The following is a 22,629-nucleotide window of genomic DNA, read 5'->3' on the forward strand; positions in this document are numbered from 1 at the left end:
GTTCTTGGCTAGTAGGCTGCGACGCACATAACCTCCTAAAACCAAAAAGCGCAGTAGGGCCTAGCCTATAATCGGTTTTTATCGGGGTTTTTTTTTTCTGAAACGGGACCAACGTGGACCAAATGTTTTTAACACACGAATAATAAGGTAGGCCTATTTTAAAGCCAATTTCCGGTCTGAACCCATTCGACCATTTTCAAGATAGGCCTTCTGCGTTCTGATATTGTAGGGCAGTAGGCCTACAGGTCTATGTAACGGAGGCTAACTAGCACAGAGTTGGCGTGGAACGTTGGTAAACCTCCCTCCGATAGCTTCATACAGTCTCGTGCCGTTGGGCCGAGAGACTAGTCTCTTGGCCCAGCGGTATCGTACTGTGTCTCCCATTGCCGAATCGTTGTAGTTGACGAGGTCGCACGTTCGATCCCCGAGGGGGGTGAACAGGTGCAAGATAACCTCCGTCACAGTGGTGCCGTGACCCGGATGGGAGTGAGGTTTAAGGGGGAGAGTGTAACGGAGGCTAACTAGCACAGAGTTGGCGTGGAACGTTGGTAAAACCTCCCTCCGATAGCCTCATACAGTCTCGTGCCGTTGGGCCGAGAGACTAGTCTCTTGGCCCAGCGGTATCGTACTGTGTCTCCCATTGCCGAACCGTTGTAGTTGACGAGGTCGCACGTTCAATCCCCGAGGGGGGTGAACAGGTGCAAGATGACCTCTGTCACAGTGGTGCCGCTGACCCGGGATGGGAGTGAGGTTTAAGGGGGAGAGTGTAACGGAGGCTAACTAGCACAGAGTTGGCGTGGAACGTTGGTAAACCTCCCTCCGATAGCTTCATACAGTCTCGTGCCGTTGGGCCGAGAGACTAGTCTCTTGGCCCAGCGGTATCGTACTGTGTCTCCCATTGCCGAATCGTTGTAGTTGACGAGGTCGCACGTTCGATCCCCGAGGGGGGTGAACAGGTGCAAGATAACCTCCGTCACATCTACATTTAGTAGGCCTAGGCTAAACAGAAAAAAGCAAAACAACCTAAAATTGTGAAGGCTATCTAAAAGCCTTGGTTTAGCCTAGGCCCTACTTCCACTAATCGTCTTTGCCCTGTAGGCTAGGCCTATGAGGCCTATGCCTATGAATATGAAACACTGTCTATCTGATGACAGACAGGGTCCCTCTGATTAAAGGAGCCCAGTTGCAGTAAAAGTTAAAAAAAAAAAAAAAAAACGAAAAAAGAGATACAATAGGTCCTATTTTCCCCTTAAGGATTCATAGGCTGCATTACAGTTTGTTTCAATAATGAGTTTTTACACGGTCATAGCCTACCTGAAATCCCACCTGAAAATTCCTTCATTCCACTCGCCGTCGCGAAAATTAACTCCAAAGAAAGTGTTAGGTCTCCGGAATGTATTTTAGTCAGGACATACCATTTGAGCAATATCGCCATCCCGTGGTTAAAATGGATTAGTGCAAGAGGCTGTAAAACTTGAAGCTTGTCAGGTAGCCTACTTAGGCCTACTACTTATAAAAGGAAAGGATCTTGATTTTTTAAAATCACACAACGGTCTACTCGAGTCATTTAAGTTTCTAAATTTCTGTTTGCATGTCAGTTACAAAATCTTTACATTTTGGGAGAAATCCATGTGTCCATCTGTTGTGGCCACATTTTTTATTTCTATACAGAAATACACAGTGTAAAATTAGTTTAGTTGTACATTAGATCTAGGCAACTGTTATTTTTGAAGACAGTCCTGACTCAAAATAGAAACCTCAAAACCATTCTGGTGGTGGTGTCCCCGTCCCTAATTCGGCCTTTAAGCCACTCACTAAAGAAAAGCATCTCACTTCACCTCGTCTTTTTCATCTGTCAACTTAACTGCGGTGACTGAGTTTGCCTAGGTGTTACTGTAGCCTATGTTTGTAAATGTAACATAAACTCATTTTACAGAGGTGAAAAAATGAACTGACAGAGTAAAATTCCTGCTTAGATTTTCATTCTGCCTGTGCTCTCAACCCAGGTGATTTCATTAATTAGGCCTATCTCATCATCCCCATTCCACATTATAAAGAAGTCTAGTTCAGTTATTTTATTGATCCTGCAAGACATTACGGTAAACTACATTAAATATGTCATTTGACATTTACTGAGTCAAGGGATGCTTTACACAAAAACTCTAAATTCAAATGTAGCTGAAATCACCTCTTTGCTGTTCGCCACTCGGGCCTCGAACTCACTACCTCTTTGACATGGGAGGCAGGTGCACTGAAAACCAAAGAATTAAGATAGGATAAGAACTATCACTCAATGGAAAGAAAATCCATTGGCCGCCATGGTGTAGTATGGGGGCGTAGCTTAAAGGGACACTGTGCAGGAAATGGTCAATAAAGGTACTGCAACTAGCTGCTCATTGAAACTGGGCTGCCTATTGCCAAATTTGATCTTTACATGAAAGTTTACTAAGTAATAAACACATATTTTCTAGTGTGGTCCAAGTACAGTCATTTTTGCAGCTAAAAATGGCTATTTTTGGAAATTCAAAATGGCGGACCATGGAGAAGATCCCCTTTTCATGTATGAAAAGTGCAATTTATCCAGTCATAAAAAATACTTAGAATTTGATGGTGGTGGTATGTTTTCATGAAAAAGGCAACATTAGTGAATGGGCAGCATGAATTCTGGAAATAAACAACTAAAAATCTCACACAGTGTCCCTTTAAGGACATGGTGCGCATGGTCAGTGGGTGCGACACCATGGATAAAAAATTGTAACTCTGACAACTAGAGTGGGCTGCAAATTCAGATTCACTCTACAGAAAGGGGGTGCATCCCAATATGTGACCTTGCCTCCTCCACTTGCGCTTGTCTCCTCGCCCCGCCTCCTGGCCCCTCCTCCGTGGAGAAAACGATAAAGTTTCCCAGCTGTCAGCCTAGCCACAACAACTTTTGAGGGACTGTTTTTCATTCACCATAACAATTGCAAACGAGGAAAAGACTCTACAATTGAGCTTTTGCAAGATATTGAAAATTTTGAAATATTGGAGTTTCCCAATGGGCTTTCACTTTCACTTTTATAATGCTGTTGTCAGTGATGTCATCATGACGAGAAGCGAGTGGAGGAGGCAAGTGGAGGAGGCAAGGTCCCATATTAAGATGCACTCAGGGACAGAGCAGGCTCTTCAATGAGATCCTTCAATGTCTGCCACAGACTCCAGCTGATGTTTACCAGTCTGTCATAGCTAGTGTCCTGCCATTGCCTGTTGGGGTGGTACCATTATGAAAAAGGATGTTGGATGCCTAGACAGGCTGGTGAAGAAAGCTGGGTCTGTGGTGGGCATGGAACTGGAGGCTCTGACGACAACAGCTGAGAAGAGGACCCTTAGCAGAGACTATACTGGACAATGACAGTCACCCCCTGCACCCGTTTCAGGCCAATCAGAAGTCTGTTCAGCTAGACTCCATGCCATCCCCTGCCGGACAGACAGACTACGGAAGTGCTTTGTCCCCAGGGCCATCCAGCTCTTCCACACCACACAGAAGGATAAGAAGGACACATTGACAGAGATCATCATTGGTGACTGGACTGCATGAATCAACACACACACACCCCTCCTCACGCACATGCGCGCGCACACGCACGCACGCACACACACACACACACACACGCACGCACGCACACACACACACACACACACGCACGCACACGCACGTACACACTCACCTACACCTCACCCCACCCACCATCCCTATGGCATCCCTATGGTGGGTGTGTGTATGTCAACTGACGTAAGGCATTTTGCTATACTCAGATTTTTGCTATATGTTTACTGCAATGTGCAATTATGTGTATTAGGTCTTTGTGTATGTCTTGTATCTATGTGTCTATGTAAGATGTCAGACACCTTAATTTCCATTGGGATTAATAAAAGTACTCTACTTTACTCTACTCTACTCTACTCAGCATTAATTGCGGGGGATTATTAAGGACAGCTGACAAACATTCACGGTGTCCTGACCTGTTCCACACTCCAACCGTGGCAGTTGTGGCATTGCACTTTACAACGCCTTCAGTACTGACCGTAGAAGAAGAAGGTGACTCCCCTCACGACCATGCCGTACCACGCTCCGATGACGTACTACATGCCGATGACGTACGTAATCCCCCCTATCTCTAGTCTCCTTGCTGACAACCGAGCTAAAAGGCCAGATTGATAGCCTATCAGTTGCCAGTGCATTCGTAATATGTGTCAGGAAGGAGGTTTACGATTTTTTTTACATCTGTTTCACGTTACACCAACACTCAAAGATATGTATTAGGCCTATTTGAATTCACAATAGTAAAATGGTCATTGGAAATGTAAATATGTTTTGATATTGATGGAAAGCCTTATCTCATGACATTTGGGGTGGTTTAATTGCATTCCCATGCAGAATACAGCATTCAGTTTCATGAAACACTCATCCATTTTAAGGTTCAGCAAGCAGAGTCTGTGGTTTCATTCCAGTTTTCTCTGTGTTTCCCCCTTCCAATTTGTCCAATTTATTTATTTATTTTTTTCCAGCCAAATTTGAATCACCAGGGTTCACTTGGCTGTAAACATGAGTCTTTTGACACTTGGTTCATTGAAATGTAAATGTTTTGGATGGATGCCTTGGGGTTGGTCCTAAAACCTTAAATATATCATAGAGTACATTGGAGTCTGCCTGTAATGAAGTGTAATGAAACCAACTCAGTAGCCAACCTATTCCCTCTTGGGGCAGCAGGGGGCAGAATGGAGTCAGAAGACAAGACAGCTGGATAAAATTTCCAAGTCTATTTTTATTTGGTTAAAAACGACGGTTGTCTTACTGAAAAGTACATTCTGCCCTTGAATACGGCCACATCATAAACACCAGACATGCTCACACACTCAATCACCATGAACCTTGGCACGCAATTAACATTACACTTGAAGCTTTTATTTATATCTAAATGCAAAATATGTTCTAAAGGATAACACAGTAGCTCACTGACAACATGAACATGGGCATGAGCAATGTAGGCCAATACAGACACTTATATCAAAGCTTTCATTTCCAATCAAAAAAAGCAGCCAGAAATAACAGAACAAAAGGTAAAACAAATGCAGTGCAGGGGAGAGTGATCATGGACCGTGGCATGGCTCTGCTATCCTACCTGTAATACATTGGCTAAATTCCAAAATATCCACTTGTTTCCTAAGCAATATGCTATCATAATGCATATAATGTGTATGTTACACTGCATGACTGAGTACAAAGTGTACTAAATAGTGAATGAGCAAGCATTTTGGATTTGTCCAATTTATTCTGGCAAACTTTTAACAAGATCCTCAAAAGAGCTCAAAGTCCCTGTCGGCACATATAATGGACTACCACATCCATTACACGTCTTTCATCTTGCCGGCTTTTCTTCACTCTCTTACTCTCTCTTTCACTCCTGCTTCCTCTTGAAAGGATTGTCAGTCTTTCGTGCTGACATAAAAAAAGAGATGAAGTGGAATATCTTTGCCTGTCTGTCTTTTCAACATGGCTTCCTCTACATTCCGCGCGAGGTCTAAGATCACAGTCATCTTTCTGTATCACTTTCTTCACATCACTGAAGGCTGAAGTGGATTCCCACATCAGTGCACCAACGTAGTCAGTTAGTCGGTTCACACGACACCTGAGCCCTCCCTCTGATGCGTCATCTTGTTAGAGAGACAAAAAACAAGACTGGCATCAAATGAGGTAACTGGCGGTGAATAACCAAGACATTTCTGACAGACCCTATTTCATTTAAAATGCCATCCCCATTTCCATTACTGATGATGATCTACACTAGCAAGTTTTGCCTCCTCAAACAAGCGACCAGGGGTGCATCCCAATATGTGACCTTGCCTCCTCCACTTGTGCTTGTCTCCTCGTCCCGCCTCCTGGCCCCTCCTCCGTGGAGAAAACTATAAAGTTTCCCAGCTGTCAGCCTCGCCACAACAACTTTTGAGGGACTGTTTTTCAGTCACCATCCCAATTGCAAATGAGAAAAAGACTTTACAATTGAGCTTTTGCAAGATATTGAAATATAATGCTGTTGTCAGTGATGTCATCATGACGAGAAGCAAGTGGAGGAGGCAAGTGGAGGAGGCAAGGTCGCATATTAAAACGCACTCCAGGTGACCATCACCAGCAAGGAACCCTCCCTAGTCTAGTTTCTGTGGCTGTCTGACAAACACGTGCCTCAAACATTTCTACTTCAATCAGTTGTGACCTCATACGTGACATAAGTTACAGCAGGAATCATAGTGGTTTTGTTCTTCCTCATTGTTTTGTTATCCATAAAACTTCAAACACCATTACCTCAGTGCACAGCTTCATGCGTTTGTGGATAACAACAACACTGAGCATCTCGCAGACAGTGGTGCTACACACGGAGTAGATCGCTGCTTGTGAGGTGCCACAAATAGGCCTTGACAGCGGAGCACCTGTTCAGTCTAGCCCATGCCAAAACAGATATTATTTCTTATCGACCTGTCTGGGCCAGGTCACCGAACACAAATGCAAACCTCATGTCTTCTCACCGCACTCCTGAGTTTCAATCTTCAACACACCGCAAATACCTGCCTGTCCTCACAGTGGAAAAAGGATCACATGTTGTGTCTGCTAAAATTTCCCCACCTGAAGATAATTGGATTCAGTTCAACTTACAATTCGCTCACAGTTAATTCATCAGGTTAAGTAGATAGAATCGAAGTAGAACCACAAGAGATATTGAACTTCTACGTCTTATGGTTCCACCTGTTCTACCACTTTTTACTTGATTGCAGAGTTAGCAAATGTGTGTAGGGCTTAAAAAGGGAAAGGCCACTACTTTTATTTAACTCTACCTACCATTTCATGGATTAACTGTTTTTTTATTCTGTTGCACACTAAGCTAACCATGTAAGATCAGAGAAAGCAGGAGAAAACATTTATCGTAGGAGACAGGTCCTCAAGAAAGAATTCAATTAATATCTGTGCCCCTATCCTAACCGGAAAGACCGGCCGATTCCAGGAATACGCTGAAGCACCTGCACTGGAAGATAACAACTAATACATGAGGTTCGTAGTCCTTTTTCGCAAATCTTTTACATCTTTTGTCTGCCACAAGCTCAATCTAGGTGTGACTTCAGTGGGCTGGACTTTTGTGGTACTGTATTTCCCAACAGAACCGAAGCTCACACACCCTCAATGACAACACTCCACCCTGTCACATGAATCCCCCAGGCTCAAGTCAAGGACCCCATTTTATTGCGCTCATCATATGTGTTGGATTTCACAAATGTCGCCTATGTGAAGCCATGGTTTAAGTTTCAGATATATGCCATGGTAAGTTGAGCTGATGTTAAGTGATGTGGAAAACCATCTTCATGGCTGACATGCTCTTGTAGCAACAAGGCCATACATTCCCGGTAGTTAACATCACAAATCTGTCAGTGTAACCACACTATAAGAAAAAAAGTAAAACAAAAAATAAAAAATGTGTTGATGGCTAAAAAATTCACAAAATATCTCTAAGGTGTGGGCAGTTAATTCATATTTTCTTTTATTTGAATATTGATGCCATTGGAGGTTAAAAAATGACTGTGGTGCATGCTTGACAGTGAATATGAATGATCACAGTGTTCTTTTGTAATGAACAACATTTACAAACTAAGCCAAACCAAATCTACAAACTAACTCCTTGCGCGTATGTATGTGTTCATTATGTTGAAGCATTGTTTAGCAGGGTGGGTAAAAAGTGTGTACATTGGTTTCTTGACTAGGCCGAGAGGAGGGGTCTCATTGGACTGTGTGGCTCTGTGACTTCAAGGGAAGGCACCAGGCCTCCAGACACGGGGCTGGATGCCGACTCGTGTGGCAACAAATCGTGGCTTGGGCACCTGGACAGGGTTGGGCTTCAGTGGGGGCAGGGCACTAAGCTCAGGTGCGCTCTTGAAATGCTTGGCAGCCTGCAGACCTCCGTAGGCCATACTGGACATGGGGGTGTAGGGAAGAGGGTGGGCATTGGGGACCGGGGCAGAGGAGAGTTTGGGGAGCTCTGGAAGCCCTCCTGGGTGAACAACTGGAGGGTAAGGGCCAGGGGTTGGGGCGAGGACCGGGACAGGGGCAGGGACATGGACAGGGGCATAGGCAGGTTTGGGAGCGGTGATGGGTGCGGGAGGAGGGGGCCGCTGTGCTGGCGGTGGAGAGGTCATGTTGACGCGCGAGATGCGATCCCCCAACGTGGTGGCGGAACGCGGAGCGATAACCTTCGGGGTCATGGTCGGGGCGGACATTGGCGTGGGTGTGGAGAACCGCTTGATCTCATACACACGGTTGACGGGGACCTGTCGGGGTGCGTTCAGAGTGTAGCCCTGCTGCTGGCCGTACTGGGGTTGACTGGAGGCCTGGAGGGACGTGGTGCTCCCCCCAAACATGGCTGAGTTGAGCTGGTACGGCTGCCTCCTCAGGAAGTCCAGGGCTTTGATTCCCTCCTTCTGAGCACCGTAGCCGGCCCTGCCTGCCCGAGGATCCGCTATCCTGGTGTTGTCTCGCTGTGGGCCCATGGGAAACGAGGGGCCCATCAAGGGGTTGTAGCCTATGGGCGGAGGAGCACGGACATTGGGAGACAACTTGAACTGAGACGAAGTGGGAGATGGATCTCGAGGATCTCTTATGACCGTCTGTGGCTGCTGTGGTGCTTCTGGGTAGGTGGGGGGTGAGATTGGTGCGTCCACCACATACTGATCCATCCTGCTCTGCCTGCGGGCAAAGAGCTCAGCGCCTTTCCCCTCAGCCTGGGGGATGTGGGTCGTCTCAGGGATGACTCTGGGCTTAGGGGCCACGGGTGGAGGCAGTTTGCCGTCGGCATCCGGATCCTCCGTTTCCATTTCGTTGTAGTCGTACGTGACCGGGTCAGAGTACCTGTACCTGGTCCTGGTCTCATCAAAGTTCTGCACCATGGACAGCAGAGTAGGGTTGGGCGAGTTCTTCTTCTCCTCGGGTACGTGGAACATCCGCCTGCCCGAGCTTCGCCGGCGGGCCTCCTGAAGGATCCCTGTGCGTCCCCCTGCTGTGGTGCCCCTTAGTAGCAGAGGCGCCGTCGCTGGAGGGAAGTCGGCAGCACCAGTGTCAGCAACTGGTGCAGATGCTGGAGCAGCTACCGGTGCTGGATCGGGAGCAGGACGTTGAACCTGAGCAGGAGCAGGAGCAAGAGCAGGAGCAGGAGCTTCAATTGGAACAGGGTCTGGAGCTGGTACTTGAACTGGGACTGGTGCGGGTACTGGTACTGGGGCCGGTGCTGGTACTGACATGGGTACAGGAACTGGTACTGGGGCCGGTGGTGATACAGGCATGGCCATGGTGGCTGCTACTGGTGCCATTTGGGCTACAGGGGCTACGTGTTCCATCGGTGGCTGAGGGATGCCTACAGTGGCTGCCTGGATGTTCTCCATGGAGGATGACACTGGCATTGGAGCAGAAACTGGCACTGGGGCAGAAACGGGCATTGGGGAAGAAACGGGCATTGGGGCAGGGACATGCATAGGTGCTGGCATAGGAGCAGGAGCAGGCACAACAACAGGTGCGGACATGGGTGCATTGGGTGTAAAAGACACTTGAGGAGGACCCATGGGTGCCATTGCAACATGGGGGTCAGGGTGAACAACTGGTACAGAAGGTGGAACCATAGGAATGGGTACCGGTGGAGCAGTGGGAATCATTGCTTGATGAGGGACAGGGGCAAGAGACGGAGCAGACATAGCTGGTGGGTAAGAGAAGGCACTCATCGCGAATTCATCTGCTGCACCCGGTTGCACCACAGCCACTGAGACAGGCCGTTGCGATTTCTTGGACACAGAGGGTCGGAAGACGACCGGTGCGGTGGACGCACGATTACTGATAAAACCTGGAGCGAACGGTCGAGCTGTCCGGTTCAGAACCGAGCCGGAGGAGGACTCTGGACCTGGAGTTGTAGGCGGACCCTGGAGCACGGACACTGGAGGGCCCACAGGCATGGCTGGGGCAACATCTGGGGCTAAAGATGGGACGTTTGCTTGGGGTATGATAGCATCGCCATTGTTCATGAAAAGATGGGACTGGGCATCCACAACAGTAGCAGGAGGTGCCGTAGGTATAACAGGCAGCTGCTGAACAGGTGGTGGTGGGACTTCTCTTGGTTTCTGTTGGGGCTTGGGAGCCACTGGTGGAGGTTGCGGGGCAGGTTGGGAGGGTACATGCATGGGAGGATACTGCGGTTGCTGCTGTGCAGTAAATGGTGGCTGAACCAGTGCCTGGACATGAGCATGGGCCAGAGGGTCTGTCTGCAGCTCCGGTTGCATGTGACTCTGCATCTGCATTGGCATCTGCCCTGGCATCTGGGCTAAGGTTTGTGCCTGTGCTAAGGTTTGTGCCTGTGCTAAGGTTTGTGCCTGTGCATACGCCTGAGCCTGTGCCTGTGCCTGCACCTGTGCTTCGACCTGGGCCTGTGCAATGGCCGCTTTCTTGGCATGCTCCTCCGCTCGCTTCCGCTGCTGCTCAAACAGCTGAGCGCCTTTGCCAGAGGTGTTGGTGAGGCCCGGGCTCTGCGCCTCCTCCGTGTGGCCCGCCACGCTGGCCGAGCGCCTCTCCAGCATGTCCATGTAGTCGCTGTCCCAGGTGGGGTCGGGCGCGGCGGAGAAACTGTCCTCGTCGAACTCCGACTCGCTGCCGGGGAACATGCCGTCCTCCTCCTGTGAGTCTTCCTCCATCGCCATGTCCTCGTCCACGCTGCCGTAGCTGGTCAAGGTGTACTTCTTGGAGCGCTGCCGGCGCTTCTTGAACATCAGCACGCCCCTGGAGTGGGGGTTGGGGGCGTCTGTGAGCAAGGAGGCGATGGTGCGGCACTTGGTGCGAGCCTCCTTAACTTGTTTGTCTTGGACATTGTCTCCACGGCTCAGTTCTGATAAATAGAAAAGAGAAACAGAAAATTATTATCCAATAGGGATGGTACAAACCGCACCGAAAACCGAAACCGTACAATTCACACACCATACCGAACCGTGAAATGCATGAACCGAACCGTGAATTTTGTGAACCGTTCCACCCCTATTATCCAAAGCAACTTATAGTTCTTACTGGGTATTTGGTACAATCCCTGGTGCAATGTAGCCTGGGAACTCCCATACTGCCTTTAGTTCTACACAATCGTTTCGAACTAGGTTCGGTCTGGTGGTAACCAGGCAAGGAGCAATGTAAGGTTTGGCCACTTAAGGATGCTTCAGCTATGGGTGTACAGCAGGGACACTACTACCAGAGAGAGTAGAGAGAGAGAGGTTCCATTGGCCCATTGTTTCCTGGTTCTATTATGGCCCCCCTTAGGCAGACCTAGGCAGACCTAAGGACTGTTCTATTCATTGTAGGAGCATTATGACACGCCCCTTTAGGCAGACCGGAACCTGGTCGCGTTAGGTGCCCATAGAAACCTATTATGTTGGCATATCTCTATTAAAGAATCTCTGCTACTACTGGTCAGAACCAAAGACCACCTACCTAAACATTGGGCACAGTTTCCCCAGCATAAATATTATTTGTGGTTCACCTACCCCAACAAAAATGATTAAACCTGGCTAAATGTAATGTATATCTCTCATGTACAGTATTTGATTGAAACGTCAAAGTGTTCTGTTCAGGGTGCATATCAAGGATATTAAGACGGTCTCATGGTCTCATGGTCTCATGGTCTCATGATCGTTAAGTGATTCATTAACAAGCAGATTCAAGTGAGACTCTTGGAGGCATCAGGGTCTAAAAACAGCGTTGTGGGTATATTTAACAAGCATCTACAGTAGGCTATATTCATGGGTGGCTAAGAGTAGTCCTTTTAGCAGTGTCTATCTTTTGAAATGACACAGTATCATATCCGGGGGAAAAAAAAGGTTTTACATGTCAGGTTTATCAAAATGACTGTGAACCAGTTACATAATTCGAGTAGTTCAGACAGGGCAGTGCAATGCCGGCAGTTTTGAATCAAATCAATCTCAATATTTAAAAAAAAAACAGGTAAGTGAACTGCAATGCATCAAGAGGACATGAGGCATTCTAAGAGGCTGGTAAGAGATAGAGGCCCAGATTTATGGCCATATATTATTTGCCCACTCTCTGGAAAGGGGACTCCTCCAAAATAGCCCTGTGCCCCCATTACTCCACATGAAGTGTGCCAAGAGACTGCAGGGACTGGAGGGATCAGGTGCCCCGGCTGTAAGTCTTTTGTGACGGACGACAGGGCCGCTCACAGCTTTTGGCTGGGCCCGGGACAAAGTCTCCCCCCACCCCCAGCCCGCTCAGTACATACAATGTAATGGGACCCAATTCTGAGCCCCTCCCTTCTCACTGGGGGCCCGGAAACAAATGACCATTTTGCCCCCTCCCTGTCGGCGTCCCTGCGGATGGTTCCCTCTCAAGCTAGGAAGTTCCTGAGGTGAGTGAGCTCTGATGGCGAGCCACAGTGCACTTGTTCAGATCCATTGCAGCAAACTATAAACCTGACAGGACCTGGCTGCAGAATAATGTGCATTTGGAAGGTGTAAATTCACCCAACCGAATGGCCCTGTACATTCATAACAATAACTATCAACTTAATGACGGAATGCAGTGCTATGCAGGTCAGCATCGTCTTGGGATCGTCTGCAAACAAGATGTCATTCCTCAGCTGTTTGACTCTGATCATTACGAGCTACTCATCAGGTGCTTGTCGTGCTCAACTAAGTTCAACTATTTATAGTGACAATCACATGTATTAGGTCGCGTGCTGATGTGTTGGTTTGGTGTTTTAACTATTTACATGTACAGGTAGAGGAATACAGTTGGGGTCCAGCATGCAGTTGCCAAAATAAATGAACATAGTGATACCTTTTAAGCCAAACAAAATGTACTAATTCAAGAAGAGTGCAAAGGATGTGCAAGTTAATGGAGGCTTAGGGTTTAAGGCAGTGATTGAAAGCGCATATGGAGAGGGATAGAAGGAGTGAGAAACTGAGAGGAGAGGAGACGAGACGAGACGAGACGAGACGAGACGAGAGGAGAGAATGACAGGGGGGTGGGCGAAAAAAAAAATTGTAGGAAGAGTCGTCAGAGAGAAAGGCAAGGAGATAAGAGGGAGAGAGCGAGAGAGAGAGAGAGGGAGGGAGAGGGAGAGAGAGTTTGAAAGGCTGGGCGTGCTACTTGATACCCGCTAGCAGCTGTAGGTCCCCGTGCCAGCCAGCAGATGCTTTGCTCAGGTTATCGGACCGCTGCACTGGAGGACAAATATAGTTCCTGGGTCTACGTGGAACGACCCTTGGTTACTGCCTCTGCTTGCCCCCCTGCATTCCATCCTGGTTGGCTGCTATATTGTCACTTAAGACTGGCCTCGCCTCGCCTCGCCTCGCCTCGCCTCGCCTCGCCTCGCCTCGCCTCGCCTCGCCTCGCCTCGCCTCGCCTCGCCTCGCCTCGCCTCGCCTCGCCTCGCCTCGTCTGCTGTCCTGCCAAGAGGATACCTATTCAGAGGGATCCACTCCTAATTTATTTGGGTGTAAAAGAAAGTAATTAGCAAGTGATAGTGAACCCAGTTACTCGGATAAAGTGTTTCATTCATACTGTAGGAAATACCTTCCTGCAGAACTACGCTCCAATGTATCTGACAGGGGTATTGATTTGCACATCTCAGTCTGGATCTCCTACCGGTTTGTCTTGCCCTCTTGACTCTCAAGATAAACCAGTAACAGCTTACTAGCAAATTGATTTTATGGGAAATAAAATAGAAAACTACTGTTTCAAAACAATTTAAGTGGTCTCTTATGCTGTTTTCTGTACTGTCTCCACTGTGTTCTCCAGCAAAGGTAGCGCAACTCAAAATATCATAGATCAATACATAGGTGTGTGAATGAGGACAAAATAACAACTTGGCACTTTTCTATTGTTTTGTTTCTGCTCCCTATGATGTGGTTAAGAATGGATTGCTCTGCCTGAGAAAACAAAAATGTATTGTAAATCCAATTTACACCTGAAAGCAGACAAGAAACCGCAGACAACAAGCACCGACTACATGTATACAAATGCAGAAAATGTGCGTACTGGACCTTGTCTGTGCATGTGACCGAGAACAACATTTGCTGGAAGTCCAATCTCACCTTTGAAAGCTGGCCAACTAGAGATGCAAAAGCACATAGGAATGCTTCTGAAATGTTACATTATACAGGTTACCCTTTTATCCAAAGTTCTTTACAGTACAGTACATTGGGTACAGTATATTGGTTACAGTCCTTGGAAAAATGTGAGGTTAGGGTGCTCAAGAGCACTTTATTTGGGATTTAATGCCTAAAGGGGACCCTACTGGACTGGGGTTTTGGGGTGCATACTACCTACTCTTTGATATGGATTTGAATATACATCCTTCAAATTATCATTAGGTTACAGCTGCCCACTTGTGCGAATAATTGAGAATAAGATTTGTTGTATGTCCTTTTGATGACATTTGAAAGATGGTCACATATACAATACAGTGTATATACAATATATGAAGAGTTCAGATGCAAAACCCCCTATNTGCCTTTTCAGAAAATAATCTTAATTCATTTTATTTATGCAATATAACTATGAATATGTATTATCAAGTACATGAATGTAAACCAAACCAACAACAGGGTTCTCTAAAAATATAGAAGTGCAGGTCTTCAGAAATGGAGTTAGGGGTTTTTGCATCTGAACTCTTCATATATACAATATATATAAGACTGCAGATTTGTGACTACAGTGCACTGCTCTAAATAAAATAACAATAAATTCCTCATCTGAGATGCACCGGTGATGACTCTCCTTTCTACTTTGAAGTCAGTCCTTTCCTGTGACACACCGGATAGTAAAGAACAGGAGCGGTAAATGCAGTTTATATCGTAAAACTCACTTGCTAGTTTGGCCTTGTCCATGTAGGTGACGGTGAGCTCCTCGTCCACGGGCGAGTCCACCGGTCCCACCATGGGCACCAGCTGTCGCCGCGAGCTGAGCATCAGGGCCTCCTTGGCCCTCTCCGGAGACACCAGTGGCACCACGGGCAGGTCCTGGAACCCATTGTCCTCCAGTGGGCTCTGGACCTCCGGCTCGGGCTCTGGGTCTGGGTCTGGCGGGCCATCGTCCGCGCTCATGGACGAGGTCTCGGTGGATGTCTGTGAGGACCAGGCGGTGTGCGGCGGCGGCTGGTAGATGACCTCTCGCCGCGCCACGCCAGGGAGCATCATCATCTCGAGGCCGCTGAAGGAGGGGTCGGGCGCACTGTCGTAGCCGCTCATCTCCGATGTCTCGCCACCCTCAGGGGAGCTGCGGCCCACCTTGCCACCGCCCGGCACGCTGTTGAATGAATGAAGGACTGATCTTATTTGACATTCTCAGTTCGTACATAAAAGTAATCCGGTACATGATTTTAGTTCCAAATAAACCACACCACATACTTAAAAAGCTAAAAAGACAGTCTACTAAAAGCTTATTTCAATTGTGGTCCTTCATAAAGTCGGATGGCAACATGTGTCAAAGTGGCAAGAATGGCACTGTGAGATGATTGATACTCTAAAAGCAAAATAACATAGTGATATGCATCTGACATCTTCTGAATTTTGGGCCATGTTTTCAAAGCATGTATAAAACAAACTATGGAAGCGAGTGATTATGTTAATATGGTCTGATGATTCTAGGGCTGTGTTAAGGCTTTTGTAATATGACTTGTTATTATGTTAATATGAGCTGCTTCTGTGTTGATTCTTCTGTAGTAATGCTGCTATGTCTGTAGTTATGCTAATATGAAAAGAAAATAAAGGTCCGCAACACTGTTTGATGCTCCCAAAATGTAATGGCACGACGTTTCGGACTAACCGTCCTTCATCACAGTGCACACACAGGTGTTGCACTGTGATGAAGGACGGTTAGTCCAAAACGTCGTGCCATTACATTTTGGGAGTATCAAACAGTGTTGCAGACCTTTATTTTCTTTTCAGTTATCTTATGTTTGGTCCAGCACATGTGCCACTGATGTGTGCGCATTTTTTTTACTTTTTGTTATGCTAATATGACCTGTTGCTGGGGCTGCGTCGGGGCTTCTGTCTCCGCTGGCGCTCCTTGGCCACCACGTCTGCGTCGCTGTCCGTCTCGCCGTAGTAGGCCTCGCTGCAGGGCGGGGAGGTCAGGCCGCTGCGGCTGGTGGTGCCCGCGGGCGAGACGATGGAGTGGACCTGCCGCACGGCGGGCTGCTGGGGCCGGCTGGCGGCCGGAGGGGACATGGCTCGGAGGGCGGCGCGGTACTCCTTATCGATGCGGGGCGACGGGGCGCGGAGAGGAAGGACCACGGACTGGAAGCCTGCTGGAGCCCTGGCACGGAACATGCGGGTAGTTGGGAGTTAGATAAGAATGAGCTGTTAGATAAGAATGTGTGTTCTTCAGGTCCTCTGTTTGGGATCAATCTCATTTACACTTATGACTCAACCATCAGTCTTTCCAATTATTGTGATTTAAAAATGGATACTTAAATCATTCCTGGAGACGTCACAGATTCAGAAGTATTGACAGGAATAAACAGTTTAGATTTAAGAGTCAAGATTCAATACATCCTGTTATGTCAACACACTTGATCGGAATTAGTTTTGCCACATCGCAAACAATGTTAGGCTAACATCAAAGTCATACAATAGGCTAAGAAACACAACAGACAGTTATGGTTACACGGACACAGACAGTGAACAGACAGACAGCACCCAGCAGGCACTGGAAAAAAGACGAAATATTTTTGCTCAATACAATAATTGGTAATACTTCACTTGACACCGGCTTCATGTATAACATAACTGTCATAACAGTGTCGTAACGTGACATTGACATCATGTTGATGTTTTTTGACACAATTATGACACTGTCATGTCATACGTATCACGCTGGTGTGAATTAAAGTGTAACACAATCCTTCATAAATAGTAGTGGCAGCAATAAGGATGATATTTCGAATTGAGTTGGAAACTTCAGACAAGACAAGAGGTAATGCAGACTGCTGACCTCCTGACCCGGATGTGTAGAGTCCCGGGGGTGCTGTCGATGACGGTCATGGCCTGAGCGTGGGAGAGTCCTCCGCACGGGCTCTCGTTGATGGACACCAGCTCATCGCCCTCATGGAGGCCCGCCCGACACGCCTTGCTGCGCTTACGCACCTGCACCAGCAGAGGCACACGGGAGCATCAGGAACACACACATGGACACACACACACACACACATTTGCATCTACCCATCCTGTGTAAACATGAACACACATGCATGCGCCCGCGCGCGCACACACACACACTTGCATGTACCCATCCTCACACATGAACACACACACACACACACACACACACACACACACACACACACACACACACACACACACACACACACACACACACACACACACACACACACACACACACACACACACACACACACACACACACGAAAACACATGTGCACATTTATGCAATAGCCTAAGAAAGGGAAGAGGAAAAGGCACAAAGAAATGGAATATCCCCTATGATAGTTGTTTTCCTTGTGCTTTGGTATTTCCCTGTACTGTTTGTCCCTTTGCATCCGAATCTACTGGTTCGGGTGACCCTGAGTGGCTTGGTCAAGAGCAATCTGGCACTACTTTTACCTGCCCTCAACTGATGCTTTATTACCGCCGCCAAGGAGGTTATGTGATCGTCGAAGTTGTTTGTACGTTGTTTGTACATTCAGTGTGTGCTTCTGTTCACCAGGGGGCGGAAGTGCACTCTCTGAGTACTTATCAAGTTCTGATACGGGACTGGTATAGGTGGCATGGTTATCATGCTATTTGCATCAGGGCTTGATACTGGTGGCACCTGCCAACCGGCCAAATGCTGGTAAAACTTGGCTGTGGCTAGTAATACTTCCAGTGTCACTAGCCAATTTGGCTGGCAGCTTATTTCTTGGTATGACATACGCATCATAGTAGCCTATATTCTGTTGTTTTCCCCTTGTGTATCAATTGCTTGTACAGTATTTAAGTCCAAGAAAAAGCTCAGTAACTCAGTTTCTACTGCATTTGCTTGATATACTTCCATGTAGAAAGCAATGCACTCATCTTGCTTTAGCACTTCATCTTTTGAGGTTAGACATACACTATCATGATAAAGGAAGAAGAAGAAGAAAAAAACAGTATAACATTTGTGGCTAGTGGAATACCTGACTTGGGAAAACCACTAGCCACAGTGTCTGGTGGGTGGAAAAGTTAATGTCAAGCCCTGATTTGCATGCTTTGCACTTTGTCAGGTCTTGCACGTTAATGTTCATACATCTCACTGATACCTTGCTTTTAAATTGAGTTATTTGGTCTGTCTTCATCACTTAGTTCATTGGGTGGGTCCAGTGACACAAGTAAGCCCTTTCTAAGAAGTTTCAGCATTAACGGCCAATTAGGATCCCGGGTGGGATTTTCATACAACTGACAACAATGGCAGCTTGCATCAGGGAGTCATTCGTTGGTATCGATTCTGCGATACATATCAGGTCTCTATTCCTTCTTTAAAAAAATAAACAGAGAACGGTTTTGAAGATATGGGGTGGCAAGCATGTTTTCCGCTTTTCACCTGACTGGATAAGGCCCTGTCTTATAAAATACATCTCCACGGCGCAATTCAATTCCAGATGTAAGTGTGGTGCGAGGCAGAATTACGTAAGCCCCACATTCATCTGGTGAGAGTCAGGTTAACCCAAGGGTGTGGTGTAACTTTGCCACAGAGTTTATTATGGAGTGGCTGCATTAGGACGCCCGGCGTTCTTGGTGCGCCTTGTAAAGGCTGTTTTTGGGACGTACAGTGGCCTTCACAGTAGGTACAGCAGCCTCTCCAAATGCCAACACAAGAGCAGCACAAGTCCAATGCCTGTGAAATGCCAGCCAGCCAGGCCAAGTCAGCGCCGTGAGCACGGCCCACATCTGGTTTTGTGCCATGGCATCCTCCCACCGGCTACACCACAGTCCACTGGCTTGTTTTCTACAGAGCTGCCAAGATGGTTGTTGCTTGCCTTGGCCGGGAGTGTATGTGTGTACAGGAGCAGAAGCATCAGGAGGTCAAACGGCTGCAGTCAATCACCCCAGGCCCTTAAAATACTCACCCTCAGTGGCATTCGTGAGGCAAATTGGATCAAGCACCCTCTCTGCCGCAAAGCTACCACAATAGAGCTCCTGACTATGTGGGGGGTGCGACAACAACTGTGGCTCAGTCAGCTGGTGTTCTGTCGAGATGGGCTGCTTCGTCAAGACGACCTTCTTAACTGGCTGTTAACATAGCTCATTTCAATCCCAAGCCATGACCCCTAGGGGCGCTACTGAGGTGCGTTGTTGTTACAATGTCTTGGTAGCTCAGCTTGAAGGTTAGCTTGTATTGCCACAACACTGGTTAGCCTGCTGTCTCCTTGAGGTGTGTGTTTGGGTTGGGTGGGGGGTTGCTTGTTATGGTGTTGGAATGCAGTGGCTAGGGAATTTCCCACCAATGGCATCTGTATGCGCTACGTGTGCCATCAGTCAACGCATTAACAGGGGGGCCCTAATTCAAAGCAAGCCGTCCTGAGCGTCCAAGAGACTAACACCTATGTGAAGGCCAACTGTTGCCTTTGGGGAATCAACAGTCAGGTGGTTCGGATAAAGGAAGACCGGGAAGGGTATAGGGAGCTTCTGTACCTCAGGATGTCAAAGTCTAGTGGACACAGACATTACCTTGGCCTATTTACTCATTGGTGACATTTTAGAAAAGCATGTTCTGTGACGGTTCCATGTCTGCCCATTAGTCTAACATTCCATTAGTCCAAAAATTGGCCGCTGAGTGCGTATCGGTCTTTAAAAAAGAGACCCATCAGTCTGACATCCCATTAGTTCACGCACATTAAAACTATGCCCAAATGAAAACAATTCCTAACCCTAACCGCTACTAAAAGCTACAATTGTTGTAGTTGAAGACCTGTTGACAGGCAGTGTGCTCATTGTTTGTCCACTCTAACAGATGAAATTTCTCTCAATTTGCTTTGGGAACTTTGGGAATCACTGAAAGAAACATCAAAAGTAGGATATTTCTCCTCCTGAAAGGAAGAGCTGTCTCCTGACCTTAAGGCTATCCCCCATCTGGTGCTACAGACTATACTCTACGGCCTGCTCTGCTTCTACGGTCGGGTACCAGAATAGCACCCCCCTGCAGAAAATAAGTTTCTGCTAGGTCGACAACTTGTAAATTCAGCTAGTAGCGAGTTTGGGCCCCTCACAGAAACACACTGTACATCCAGTCTGTCTGCCTGGAGATTCAAAACACACACAACCAAGAACCAAGGTGCCGTGACATCAGATTCACCATCACCTCAGTGATTTGGTGTGTCACCACACTGGAAAGTGTAAAGTGTAAATCTGCAATTGGGTCTTAAAAAAACTCGGAAGGAGATCGAATGAAAACAAACCAACTTCCTTCCAGTCCACAAGCCAACTAAACACTGTGAAAAAGCTGTTAGAGCGCACTTATTTTGGTTCAAGATTTTCAACAAGAAACTCAGCATTGATTACCGTATCATCATTCACCTTGTATGTCTGGAGGGTGAATGTATACAAGTAGACCTATATTTGATCTATTTCTGAGCTGAAAGAATTTTCCTGTCTAAAACAGAGGACTAATGTGATACTTGCTTACGTATGGGTTTCTTTAATTTGTGTGTTTGTTGCTAGTTGAAGCCGTTTCCTCACAAAACTGGATATAGAGGCTAACAATAGTCCTCAATGGAAAAAAACAGACACTGCATTCAGTAACATATTACATGTAGGTTAAGGAGATCTGCCCTACATAGAGTATGTGCCACATACCGGTAGGCCTACTATGCACCTCAAGCAAGGTCTATCAGTCACCAGCCCTGTCTCCACAGGGGGCAGTGTGGAGGCTCCACCAGAGTCATGGTCGATACAGGGACCTATGAGACTCCGCCAACACCTGCACTTTCAATCACCAAAGGGTCAAAAGGTGACACACACTTCATTGCCTTCAGGATCAATATAGTATCTCCATTAACTCTACACCTCGAGTCTTACGTTCTCCTTCCAAAGTACAAAATGTCTAAACATCTCATCATCCGTAATATTAAGAGCTTGAACGCTTCTACTTTGGTGTACTTCTCGGGTTGCAACTTATAGCTTAGCTCCTGAGTCCCACCGCCACTAGTCACGGCCCTCTGTATGTATCGCTGAAACCCCTTACATGGATGTCATTGGCCAGTGTCTTAATGGTTGGTCTGAAACCCTTTTCTTAGCTATCCTAGCCCTACCGTATGTCTGTATGGCCGAAGTCCATTCCTTACCTTGGCCACCTGTAGTGGTTTCTGGTGCTCCACGCCTCCCTGTAGCCGAAAGCCCCACGGCGCTCCTCCAGACAGGGTAACGATCACCTCCTCGGCCACCATGATGTTAGCCAGCCGTGTCCCTCAGTGCAAACGCGTGCCCGTTTTTGCCAGAGTTTCAGTCTGTGTGGGGGGCTGCTGGGGCCCTCAGTGTCCTCTCTCCATAGCTTTACATACGGTGGGGCCCCTTTTCATGGAGCCAACGCGGAGGGGGGGCAAGTTTGCGCTCTCAGTCCCTGTCAAAGACCGTACTGTAGAGTCCCACGGTCGGTTTCCGTTTGCCCGCTCAAGCACCTGGACAAACTCTCTCTCTCTGGCTCTCTCTTTCTGTTGGTCTCTCTTGCTCTTGCTCTCCCCCCCTCACTGGCTTGTGTACATGCATAGGCACACACACAAACACACACACATACACAGTTGCGTGTTTGTGCAGCCAAACACACATACACATACGCACACACACCCACAAGTCTCTGACACCCTGACCAGTGTGCTGCTGTCAGGCATACGATGCCGTTGGGAATTAAAATAGAGAGAGGGAGACGGAGGGAGAGAGAGCAAGTGAGAAGGGCAGAGAGAGAGAGAGAGAGAGCGACGATGAGAAAGGGAGTGGGTGAGGGAGATGGTGGGGGCTTGAAAGAGTGGTAGGCCGGGTTAGAGAGAGAGAGAGAGACAGAGAGAGAGAGAGAGAGAGAGAGAGAGAGAGAGAGAGAGAGAGAGAGAGATAGCGAGTGAGAGCGGATGGGTGTTTGAGAGAGAGAGAGAGAAAGAGAGAGAGAGAGACCTGTGGAATTCTGTGATCTAGATGAGGGGAGGGTCTGACCGGCACCACACTTGTGCTGTCACTCACAGTGCACCGCTGATATATCCCCCTAAAAATAGAGCACCACTACGCCCCCACGGTCTCCCAGCACCTACTAGTCCCACAGGGGCTGGAGGAGAACATTGACAACAGAGAGACCACTAGCTCGTGGATTTGGGAGTCAGGTAAATACTACCGTTCCCCGAGCACCTGGGACTCATAAACACCTCTTGCACCTGTCAACAGGTGTTTGAAACAAGGGCCTCACACATCATCGCTTGTTGTTTTCGTCAAGGATTATGATTTAACCTATTACCGGTGTTGCTGTGGTATGGTGGCCTTGATTCAGTTACACATGACATTTGTCTTGAAGCACAATGCAATGCCCACTCTTAGTTTGTAATCAAGGCTGTTGAG

At 47.5% G+C, this 22,629-nt stretch overlaps 1 protein-coding gene across 1 annotated transcript; it reads right to left on the reverse strand.

Moving 5' to 3' along the window:
* Positions 1-4,785: 4,785 nt before the first annotated feature.
* On the reverse strand, positions 4,786-21,895 carry synpo2la (synaptopodin 2-like a). The gene is made up of 5 exons (XM_063191573.1): positions 21,375-21,895; positions 17,051-17,202; positions 16,079-16,372; positions 14,922-15,361; positions 4,786-10,940 (listed from the first exon to the last, which is right to left on the reverse strand). Exons 1-5 carry the CDS (start codon positions 21,474-21,476, stop codon positions 7,828-7,830), a joined length of 4,101 nt encoding a protein of 1,366 aa, XP_063047643.1. The 5' UTR covers positions 21,477-21,895; the 3' UTR covers positions 4,786-7,827.
* Between the last annotated feature and the right edge of the window lie 734 nt (positions 21,896-22,629).

The sequence above is a fragment of the Engraulis encrasicolus genome, chromosome 24 (assembly GCF_034702125.1).
Source record: "Engraulis encrasicolus isolate BLACKSEA-1 chromosome 24, IST_EnEncr_1.0, whole genome shotgun sequence".
NCBI classification, from domain to species: Eukaryota; Metazoa; Chordata; class Actinopteri; order Clupeiformes; family Engraulidae; genus Engraulis; species Engraulis encrasicolus.

What these genes read in the sequence shown, in the direction of transcription:
- synpo2la (XM_063191573.1), bottom strand. Translation starts at nt 21,476, where the DNA reads ATGGTGGCCGAGGAGGTGATCGTTACCCTGTCTGGAGGAGCGCCGTGG. An exon ending in CTACACATCCGGGTCAGGAG is followed by an intron (nt 16,373 to 17,050) that starts GTCAGCAGTCTG and finishes GTTCCGTGCCAG; the next exon opens with GGCTCCAGCAGGCTTCCAGT. An exon ending in GGACAAGGCCAAACTAGCAA is followed by an intron (nt 10,941 to 14,921) that starts GTGAGTTTTACG and finishes TCTATTTATCAG; the next exon opens with AACTGAGCCGTGGAGACAAT.